The 12,416-nt window shown below is 37.1% G+C and overlaps 1 protein-coding gene across 2 annotated transcripts in view; it reads right to left on the reverse strand.

Annotated features, from left to right (window-relative positions):
* The window catches only part of Ddx10 (DEAD-box helicase 10), a 164,553-nt gene that overhangs the window by 13,081 nt on the left and 139,056 nt on the right, over positions 1-12,416 (reverse strand). For both annotated transcript variants that reach the window (XM_027415099.2, XM_027415100.2), the window contains exon 17: positions 9,665-9,801. In XM_027415099.2, the coding sequence (XP_027270900.1) occupies positions 9,665-9,801 (137 nt within the window). The remainder of the gene's footprint in view (positions 1-9,664; positions 9,802-12,416) is intronic.

Here is a 12,416-nt window from a genome sequence, read left to right on the forward strand (position 1 = left end):
CCCATTCCCTATGGTAGGGTGCCATGCTCAGACTTAACTCAGGGGGAGGGGCTTGGTCCTGCCCCAACTTAATGTCCCAAACTGTGTCCCATTGGAGCCCTTACCTGTTGGAAGGACTGGATGGGGAATGAGCTGGAGGGAAGGTGAGGAGGGAGGCAGGAGGAGAGGTTGGAGGGAGAACTTCGGTTGAAATGTAAAATGAAATTTAAAGGAAGAAAGAAAGAAAGAAAGAAAGAAAGAAAGAAAGAAAGAAAGAAAGAAAGAGGAAATCACACATTATTTGAAACTGGTAAGACCTTTTGTGGTTGTTGCCCATAAATAATTTGGGGATTTGCTGAAGAACTAGGAGCTCTCTGACAACAGACAGACAGACAGACAGACAGACAGACAGACAGACAGACAGACAGACAGACAGAGACGTATCTGTCACACAAATACCTACACCATTATTTTCTATGCTATTTCTAGATTTTTAAGATTGGGCTAACACTTATCTGCAGAATCAAAGTTAAAAATAGCTTCTACTCTGCAGAAACTGTAAACACATAATTGTTTCTCCTCCCATACTGAATGTAAATATCATCTAAGTTTAAACTAGAGAATCTTGCTACTAATCCACGTGTAGAATATTCTGTACTCCCTAGAAAGCAGCAGCTTCCATCTCAAACTACTTTAACTGATTAGTTTTCAATATTATCATGCACCCAAACATATTTCCAATGTTCCAGCTGTATGACAAAAGTAAGTCTTAAAGATCAGTATTACTCTTCATTAGTCTTCAAATGGCTTCAAAAGAGAGACAACTCTAGTCTTCAACAAAGTTGCTCATTAAACAATTACTTATACTGATAAAACAAGAATCAAAAGCATGGACACAACCTAAAAATCTGAAAGGGAAAGAGTATTAATTGACTATTATATTATTATAACATAATATTAATGGAAATTAGATATAAAGGAGTGACAGGGTGAGTGTACAGTATCACTAAACACAAATGTCTCTCCCATAAAGCTATGTCAATGATGATGTCATCCATGAAGGCTGGGTGACCAAATGACAGAGTAGAAGGCCCAAGCAAAACAAAAGTCAAGAGAGCAGTCTCATAAACCTCCAATCAGCCTTTGAAGTTTCTCCAAATAGTTTTGTTTTCAAATATTTCAAAGATAGAAGATAAAGTGAAAAGATGGCAGGCTTACAATGAGACAAATGGGTTATTTATAATATTAAGCTGACCTGACCTGAGAGGTTCAGACAAAAGGAAATTGTCGTTAAAAGTTAGTCTCTCTCTCTCCCCTCTCTCTCTCTCTCTCTCTCTCTCTCTCTCTCTCTCTCTCTCTCTCTCTCTCTCTCTCTCTCTCTCTCTCTCTCTCACACACACACCATGTAGACTGTGTATGAAAAAGTGTTTAATTTTAAAATAATCTCTAAATCTAACAAAAAAACCCAAAACAATACTACTAAGATTTATATAATGTCCCATGCCTGGCCCCAATCACAAACAGTTAAAATGGGATGCAGAAATGGATCAGTGGTTAAGACCACTTGCTGCTTTTACAAAAGGACCTGAATTTGGTTCCGGCATCACACAGCTACTTGTAACTCCACCACCAAAAGAGACTCAACAATCTCCTCTGGACTCCAGGGAGTCCACATACCACAGAAAGAAAATAAAATAGTTTTTTAAAAGAAAAAATTAAAAGGAAGGCTGGGTAGATGGCTCAGTGGATAAAGGACTTGCTATGTAAACTTAGAATAAGACTGAGTCCCTAGAACACTTGTAAGGCTGGTACAATACTGTGTGTCTCTAATCCTTGTACTCCTAAGGCAAGATGTGCACCAAACAAGGAGAAACTGTTTCAAACAAGGTAGAAGATAAGGACTGAAACCTGATATGCTGGCTAATTTAAGGTCAACTTAACACGAGCTACAGTCATTTGAGAAGAGGAAACCTTAATTAAGAAAATGTCTCCATAAGATTGAGCTGTAAGCAAGCCTATAAGGCATTTTCTTAATTAGTGATTGATAGGGAAGGACCCAGCCCTTTGTGGGTGGTGCCACCCCTAAGCTGGTGGTCCTGGGTTCTATAAGAAAGCAAGCAGAGCAAGCCACTAGAAGCAAGCCAGTAAGCAGCCCTCCTCCATGTCTTCTGTATCAGCTCCTGACTCCAGGTTCTAGCTTAGTTTGAGTTCCTCCCCAGACTTCTTTCGATGAAGGGTTACAATGTGGAGGCATAAGCCAAATAAACCCCTTCCTCCCAAGTTTCTTTTGGTCATGGTGTTTCATAATAACAATAGTAACCCTGACTAAAACACCTGAGGTTGTTCTCTGACATCCACTGGTGCACTGCAACATGCATGGGCCCTAACTCATATATATGAACACACACACACACACACACACACACACACACACACACACACACACACACACAACGATATAAAAATCATTTCTGCCCATGTTTTCTTCATCAGAAACTCATCTTTAATGCATATATGCTTGTGAAAAGTCCTCTGTATATTATAAAGCTGACTGAAAATCTTGAAATAGAAGTTGATGAGCAAAAAAGAATGAAGAAATGCTACAGAAACTCAATATTAAGAGAGCCAATGGAGATTAAAGTAGTTCACTAAGATATTTAAAAAGACAGTCAAATTTACTCAAAAATAAAACCAGCACCAAACATGTTTCAGAGACAAAACCAAACACACAAAAGGTAAAACAAAATAACCCAAACATTGACCACTTATTGATTAGTATTAAGAACCGGTTAAGAAGAGCTAATTACACATGAATGGGCTCACAGGCTTAGGTATCATCTATAGAGAAATCATGTTTAAATTGTGACAATAGCCTTAGTACAAGCTATAAATCTAACTGGCTTTATATTACCTAAAACAACCTACCAAACATACTAGTGTGTGGAAGGCCCCTACCCCTTTATTTTTGCAGTCATGGAGAATGAACCCAGAGCCTTTCACATTCTAGGAAAGCACTCTGCCTTAGCTTAGCAGTTTCTTTTCTTTTTCTTTTCTTTTTTTATTTTTGTTTGCTATTTTTTAAATTTTTTACATTTCATTTTACATTCCAACCACAATTCTCCCTCCCACATCCTCCCTTCCCCTCAAGGCTGTAGTCTACAAATAAAAGATCAAAAGAGGATACAAATAATCTAATATTTTCCTTTTTGTTTGAAACATTAAGGTTAAAAATATTAAATACTCAATTTTATTAGATAATGAATATCTAGAATATCCAGGTGTTTCTTCTTAATACTTGGAAAGTTTTACATCATTTGAAATTCACATGTGGATGACCATGAACAAAACATAATGAATGGTACTGTATATACAAAAATTAATATACTACATGCAAATAGTCATATCTCTTATCTTGTGAGACATAGCTAAAAGAAACAATCTTATTGCAAGAGTTTAAAAAAGACTATTGCCAGCCGGGTGGTGGTGTTCTAAGTCTTTAATCCCAGCACTCAGGAAGCAAAGGCAGGTGAATCTCTGTGAGTTCGAAGTCAGCCTCTACAGAACAAGTTCCAGGACAGGCTCCAAAGCTACACAGAGAAACCCTGTTTAAAGAAACCAACCAACCAACTAACCAACCAACAGCAACAGACTATTGCCACCCTACCCCTATCTGGTTCCGATTTCTGGTATAGCTTAGTTGTTCTCTTCAGGGAACTCTTCTTGATTCACCATGCTCAAGCGAGGACCATGGCTGATGTGTTCTCCACCTTCATTTCCTATGTCTGTCCACCTTACCACATCTCCAGGTATACAAATCATAACATTCATGCATTACAAGTTTCAATACTACACACTTAACTCTTCATAACCACAAATAAGCTAAAAGCTCTATGAAAGTGCAGGAGTAGTATTTCTGTTTAATCTTTTATGCTCTGTGCTTGCATTTATTATGAATAGCACATGACAGGCACTAGCTCAGTCTTTGTATAAAGAATGTACAGAGAGAAATGATAGACAAGCAAATCTGGTATTCCATTTATGTTGTGTGAGTGCTCTTGTGTACCACTTATGTGCAGGAGCTGGTAGAGGCCAAAAGAAGGCAACAGATCTCCTGGAACAGAGTTACAGGCAATTGTGAGCCACCTGATATGGGAGCTGGGAACCAAACCTGGGCTCCTCCAAGTGTGACAAGTAATCTTAACTCCTGTATTTTAAATTAAGTAGAAGGTGGATTAAATAATGCAAAACATTCTTACTGTAGTTGTTTCTACCACAGAGATAAATACTTTTTATCATTTAAGCATTGTGACTACACAGCAACTGCTTAAATTAGCCTTTTTCTGCTAAGATCAAATAACTGTGCACTCATATCACAAAGTCAACCACAACAAAGTCCTAGCTTTCCTAGGAACTTGTTTTGTCTTTATTTTAGTAATAACAAAAATAAACCCTAACATCTATAAATTCTACCTAAACTAATTCCACAGGCACAAAAAGAGAAAGAGAAGGAAAGGCCAGAGAAACTTGGACTAGCCTTTTAAAGCAGATGAAAATGAAGAAAGAATCAGAGAAAAAAAAAAGCAAGTTTTTTCTTATTTGAATCTGCTATGAAAAAGAATATACTAAACTTGAAGCCTGAGGCAGAGTTTGGCTTACCCAGCACCAGCTCCTCCTTCCAGCCCCTTGCCCCCATTTCAGCTGTCTCTGAAGATAAACTAGGATTTTTTTTTTTTTAAGTTCACACATGAGTACACTGTATTTTCATTCCCTCCCACCTCTTCCCACATGTTGGTACCTTAGAAGAAACTCAAGGCCACATGATGTGCATTGTTACTGAGATGACAATAAGCAAGAGCTGTGTCTCAGCTGTGCTAAATTAAAGGGGTTGAATGATCAACATTAGAACCCTCTGGAATGTCACAAGAGACATCATTTTGGGTAACTCCACAGAGGTCTGGGGATGGTTCAAATTCTCCTGCAGGTGTGCAATGAACTGAGAAAGAGGGCAGAAAGATAAACTTTTAAAAGCCCTGTCAGACCTCCCTGGGGAAGAACTACTGACCAGAGATTCAGTCATTCTTCACTGAATCTGGCTCTCCTGCTGCCTTCTTCCTACTGACAAAGTGTCTTTCCATGGAGAGACAAAGGTGCTACTTATGGTGAATAGTTATGAGCAGCAATAAAGTAAAGGAAACTTCCCAGTGAAACCAATTCACACTAGTTCAAGACTAACTGCTATTTTCTAATTGCTCTATCCAGTCCCTTGAGATTGAACTTATCTTTGGAAGCACTAAGTTTTTATCCAAAGAATGAGCTTCTGAGAGAGTCATGATAACCAGAATCAGCATGGGAATTGCTGATATTTAGTGGAGCCCAGGAAGATCACTGCAAGCAAATCTGTAAACATGCAGGGAGAACACTCAAGAGCTGACAGCACAAAACTTTAGGAAATCATCAAGTTGGTGACAGCCATAGAAAAGCTGTAGTCCAACTGGAACAATATAGGACCACCTGTGCACACGTTATTTCTGTAAATAGTAGTAGCTTCAGCAATTATTACTATTAAAATTTACTATCTTTGGTCTTCGGAATACTTCAGCTAAATTATAGACTACTATTTGTACCTTATCATAAACTCTGCTTTCTAGTCTAGGAATGATAAATAGGGTTTGCCTTGTGTATCAATTCCACTTGATTGATAAAGGATATGTTAAGAAGCATGACTTGGGCTACTTGGAAAGAAATATAAATTAAACATGTCTTCCATAAGGACATGAAACACCAGTGGTATGTATGTGCCGACCGGAGTCTAGTCCAGTGATTCTGAACTACTACAAACACCCATACCCAACACCCAAACAACACCTAGCAATAGCTAAAGACATTTTTGGTCTCGACTCAGAGGTTGGGGATACTACTTCTGAAGGCCACATACAGTATTAAAATACCTATAGTCCCCACTGTCCCAAACACTATTCTACCTGGATCAGAATATCAACAATACTAAAGCTACTCAGTACATAGACTCAGGTCTTCAGTCAAGAATCATCAAATGTATCTTCAGTTTTCCTGACCAAATTCTCTAAGGACCATGACAATTCCATGTAATGTGACTGAAGCAGTAAAACTAGGGAATCAGTTTCATTTACACTAATATTTTCTGTGATCATGAATATAAATTATTCCATCCCTTAAAGGTTTTGTTTCTTTATCTGTAAGAAGAGAAGACTGAACTACATAATGTGTGTGTGTGTGTGTGCACGTGCACGCGCGCACACACACACACACACACACACACACACACACACACACACACACACAAAATTAACAAAGAACTCTTAAATATACTGATAGAATAAAATCCTCAGGCTAGCAATAAAACCCTGTCCATACTGTCTTCAACAAAGAATATTTCTTTAGCTTGAGACTGGCTGAGCAATTTTAATCTTCCAGAGTTAAGTAGCTGCCCCAGAAAATAAACTTGTTTTAATTATCATGTAATACTTAACTATCTTCCATCTGAAGCCCCACATTACATTAAAATGCTTTAGTACCTTTCAAGGTGCCCTATCTCCTTCGTCATTGTACTATATGCTCCTAGCTTCTTCTAATGGTGTAAAATTCCACTGCTTTTTGCATTATTCTTAGGACCAAGTATATAGTCTCTTATACTTTTATCACCAATCAATTAAGAAACTGAAATATTTAAGGGCCTCAATACTCATTTCATTGATACCAAAACTAGACATGTTCCTATAAAAAGGAATTGTGTAAAGTCGGGCTCTCTGAAAGATAATTAAAAGGGTAAAGCTATTATAAAAACTAATATGAGACTATTAGAAAACAAACCACATTAGCTGTAGTAGGAAATGCCACTATGCAGGTAGCAATGAAAGAAACATGAAGCACAATACCTTTTGAAGAATGACTTAGAAACTGAACCCAAATCACTTGGTACAAACATGTATGCAATTAAAATTATTTTTACCCAAGGTGTCTCTTAGATTAAAAAAAAATCAGGAAAAAGTTGACAAATCAGATATAGAAGGACTGCTGCTACTTGAAAAGCTCATTCTTCTTTTAAAGCCATGTCAGGCAAGCATACAAAACATGATTGCAGAACAAACTGTAAGACCCAAAATGACACTCTCCGATAGAGTTAAATTACACAGAAATAGCTCAAGTCATGCTGTAAACCAAATTACATCTACCAAAAGATCAAGAGTCTATATGCCACTCTTTAAGAGGAGGGGGCTCCCTTCTTAGAACATTAAGGCAACGTGTGGACTATTCAGACTGTTACACATAAGCACCAAGGAACTTTCTGAAGTAGTGTGTGCAGATTTACTTTAGAAGTCACTTAACCTTAATGTACACATCTATGTATTTTATCCTTGCTTTTTTGTTTTGTTTTGTTTTGTTTGTGCTAGTAAAACTAATGCGCCTGCCATTTAGCATCTGGAAACACTATAAAGTTCTGGTATATTTACTAGCTAGTTGCCCAATAGCAAGTGCCTAAAGTTCCTGACATCACTACATTTGGATAAGTAAATTTTTTTTGCTTTTATCAATAAGGACACAGTCTGAATAAAAACTAACTCTGTGTCTTTTAGAGACATGGTTTTTTCTAAGAAGATAATTTTTTAGAATTTTGAAAACTGTTTTCTTGTCTTAAAACAAATTACTGTTTTCTGTAGCATATTTCTTCAACACTAGACTCCCTGGAATAGCATCTGAGGGATCCCAACAACTTTTGTCTTCACATCAAGAATATTACCTTTATCTGACAGTGTCTCCTAACTTCTTTTCAGTGGTTTAGAAAATCCATGAAGATTAAACCTCAATACAAGCTTATTATAATACATAGTAATCTGGAGGGGGGGGGAACACTGAGTAAGTCACACCATCATTCAATTTACCACATTTCACTTAATTTTGGCATAGAGGCAAATAGATAATAGACAGTCAAATGAACAAGTTTTAAATGGAAAGAGTTTGGCTGTTTACATAAAAATTTTCTATTATTTTATTTGCTAATATGAAAAATGTCAAGGTGTAACTTCCTCTTTTAAATTTCAGAGCCTTTTGATTTTTAAAAATATTACATTTGTTTATGTATTCATTCATTCATTCACTCATTTATTCATTTGCATGGGGGGTTGTAGAGGGTGTGCCCACCTGTGGAGGTCTGTAAAATACATTATATTGGAGGACTGTTGGTAGCATTTGAGATTATTGAGAAGCTGGAAGGGATTTTTGGTACCCTCACTTCCAACCAAGCATGTTTATATCAAGTGTCTGAGGATGGGCATCCCAAACCAACTTTGTGACAGGAAAGGAGAAGTGACAGCAAAAAAGCTCAAGAGTAAAACACTGTGCCCTTGGAAACAGCTAGAAGATAAATTCCAACAGAGGCTCCTAGTGTACACACCATGATATAAAAATGTCTGCAATAGAAAAATGAGTAAGACGTTCTGCCATGAGAGAGAACTTTCTCTCATCCATGGAAAGAAAATGCAATTGGGAACACCAGCTTCACTGCTTAAAACTCCCCAGTCATGGGAGGGGCTAGGCCCTGCCCCAAATGATGTGGCAGACTTTTTGTGATTCCCCCATGGAAGGCCTCACCCTCCCTGGGGCGCAGAAGACTGATGGGATGGGGGGGGGGGTGATGGAGGGGGAAATCGGAGGATGGGAGGGAGAGGGAACTAGGAATGATATGTAAAATAAGATTGTTTCTAATTTAAATTTTAAAAATCTAGAGGAAAAAATACATTATTTAGAATTATAGGCTATATCTGCGGAAGAATAAAAACAAAAGTAGTTAAATAAGGAGAAAAAACAAACAAACTCCCTAATCATTTTCTGCTGGACTTGTGAGGGGCAGATATGATGATGTTACCACTATGTGTTGCTATTTGTTCTTTCACTTGGAAGTCCTACCCAAGGGGATACTTTGCTCTGCTTGGGACTCCCTCTGTTAGGAACTTCATCTGACTGCCTTAAAGAGATTGCCTGAGATAATATTGTAGATTAGTTTCTGAACTGTACAGAACAAAGTTAGAAGGCAACTTAATAGACTCAGTTCTCTCATTCTACCATGTATATCTCTAGGATCAAACTTGATTGCAAGTACCTTCATCTGCTGACCCACCTCACAAGCCCAATTTTGACTTTTTTTAAGACATGGTTTCACTTCACTTGTATAGCACAAGATGGTCTTTACTTATGATGATTCTCCTTTCTCAGCCTCTTAAGTGGTGGAATTACAGGTATGTACCACCACATCCAGGTTTTCAAAGATAATAGCATTCTCATCAAAATCCATTGATAGTTGATTAAAATAAAACCCTAACTGTTTGTACTTACTCTACCTTATAAACTACTTAAGTGTAAAGGATTAAGAATGAAGAAAGGGGGGAGGAGGGAAGAATAAGTAAATAGAATTCATGTATCAGTTATATGTGATAACAGGAATTATAAATGTAATACTAACCAAAGTCCTTGAAATGATTGGAAGAGTATGAGTTACATGCAAAACAAGTAGAAGTAGATTTTATAGGCCATTAAAAGTTAAAAAATAATAATAACACTCTTGATGTACTAGTTCAGTAGTCACTGAATTCATTAAAATAGGGCCTAAGCATGAAATTTGTATTTAATAATACTAAGGGTAAGAACATACCTCATATTCTGTTTTATGTCTTCACTCTCAGATTCCTCAGAACTTCTGTACTTATCAGGATCTGGAAGTGTGCTTGGATCAAATCCACCATCTTCTTCATCACTCCAGTCCAGAAAGGCTTCCTCTTCATCTCTGGCCTAAGAAAACACACAGAGAATCATGATATAAGACATCACCTAATAACAGTCATGTTTCATGATAGATTCAAATAGATTAGTCCTCTGATATTCCTAAATTACTAGATTTCATTATAAAGATCTCAAAACAAGACTTCAAGAATGTCAATATTTACAAAGACAAAAGCTGTATTATTTCAAAAGTATAATGAAATATAATCCAGAAAATGTATTTCTATTGAGTTCTTTTAACTTGCTACAGGAAGGAGTTATTGGTTTTACTTTCTTCCATGTAATTCAATTATAAAAGAAAAAAATCAAGTTGCCTCATTACTATTATCTAAACACACATAAACACACACACACACAACTTCAAAACTACCAAAAGTATTAGTTGGAAATACCAAATCCCAGAAGTGAGAAATATTGTCTGATTTCTGTGACTACAAAAGTCTAAATTTTAAAATGCAATCACATTTGCAAGAAACTCCTTTACATCACTGGAATTTAAGTGTAGAAACAACGTGGCTAAGAACATTAGGGAAACAAAGGATGGAGAAAGGGAAAAGTGACACTACAAGCAGATAATGGGCAAGGACAAAATAATGCAAGAGTGAGCAACTACACACTCAAGGCATGAGTGTCATTTATCTAAAACTGATTCCTGGAAGATTAGTTTGGTCACCTGCTGGATGAACTATTTGAATTGAACAAAAATATCAATAGGATTCAAATTTGAAGGTCTAAATAAGTTTACTTTGGTTAACATATTTATAAATCTTTTTCACATCATGTTTGACAAACCTAATGATTTTTTTTATTCAAGTGATTAATAATTTCCAAGAAACAGAATCACTACTACACAAGTTCAAGCCACTGCAGAAATTCTCTTACAAATGGCATTCTCAACAATCTTTAAATATAAGAAAATGCAGGAGGTGGTGCACGCCTTTAATCCCAGCACTCGGGAGGCAGAGGCAGGCTGATCTCTGTGAGTTCAAGACCAGCCTGGTGTACCAGGACAGCCTCCAAAGCCATAGAGAAACCCTGTCTCGAAACCCGCTCCCCCTATAGATTTATAATTAAGACTGAGCTAGCAGATGAGAATCCTAGTCATTGGCCAAGCAGATTTGTACCTAATATGTCTCTGTATTATTTTGTCCATCCATGCGGCGGGCAGAACTTGGGAGGCTAGCAGAGACCACCCACGTGGCGTTAGGGCTCGGGCGGCACATGGCAGAAAGATTTATCATAACACCCCCCACAACAAAAAGAAAAGAAAAATATATAAGAAAACGAAGAACAAGTTAAGGATTAATCGCTTCTGCAAAAGTCCCTGGTGTTTTTTTTTTTTTGTTTTTTTTTTAAGAAAGCTTCCTGGTAATGATAAAAGGTCTGAACAAATACAGAGGAAAAGGGAGGCAAAATTGCCATTAGAAGCAACAAAACAGTACAACTATGACAAACTATTATCAAATATTTGAAATTAAAGAAAGCAACAAAAATTTGGTATTGCCATACACTTAAGAGAACACTAATCTCCTGGACCACAAGATATTCACAACTTCCCAGTCTGCTTCTCATAAAGGAATATGCTGTCTGAAGATGAAAGCAGAGTTAACTATAAGAGGTTATCAATTTTTTTGGTCTCAGGACATCTTAACACTTAAATAGAACTAAAGATCACAAAGAGTTCCTGCTAATGTGAATACACACGTTATATTAGAAGTTAAAATAATTAATTAATCAATTCATTCGATAACAATAAACTATTAACACAAGAGACACGTTTTTTCAAAAAGGATATATTTTTTTTTTCAAAAATCAAAGAACACTTTTATACTTTTCCAAGGTACAAATGGCCCCTTTTGTTCTGAGCTGAAGTAGAGGTAAGAGCTGGTGGCTGGCTGCTTTGCTTTTCTGATCTTCAGCTTGAAGCTTGAACCCCAATATCAGTCTCTGGGTCTTTTATGAATCATGCTACAGATATGAAAAACTATAGGCAATTAAAGGCTACTAAGAGAGATAGAGTCAGTCTTCTCCAGGGGTGAGCCCCAGATACACTATCCATTCCCTAAAAACACACACATATAATCAACACCCAATGTACTTAACAGGGTGTGTGTGTGTGTGTGTGTGTGTGTGTGTGTGTGTGTGTGTGTGTGTGTACCTTTACATACATTTACACACAAATATGTAACTTAATAATTAAAGAAAAGGTCATGAATTTGAAGGGAAATGGGAGGAGTTGGATGGGGAGAGGATGAGGAAAAAATTATATAAATATAGTATTCATGTACAAAATTCTCAAAACACAAAATAAAAACGTATGTTTAAAAAAGCAAAAGACCATAAACATTATTTGGGGATCAAGTTAACCAATGAGGGAGGAAGTCAAGACAGTGTGTGCTGATGTCATATTTGGCAAAAGACAAGCGGGGAATTCACCTTGAGGGAAGCCAATGCCCTCCTCCAGCAAATGGGGAATGATGAACACCTGCAGGCAGATGTTTAAATGATGTCCATTCAGGCATCTAGAGTGAGATGACCTGGGGAAGGGGATGGAAGGGCAGGGTAAAGGAGGGAATATGGGGAGAGACAACTAACACGGCATTTTGAAAAGCTATATGGAAACC

This window comes from Cricetulus griseus, chromosome 4 (assembly GCF_003668045.3).
Source record: "Cricetulus griseus strain 17A/GY chromosome 4, alternate assembly CriGri-PICRH-1.0, whole genome shotgun sequence".
NCBI classification, from domain to species: domain Eukaryota; kingdom Metazoa; phylum Chordata; class Mammalia; order Rodentia; family Cricetidae; genus Cricetulus; species Cricetulus griseus.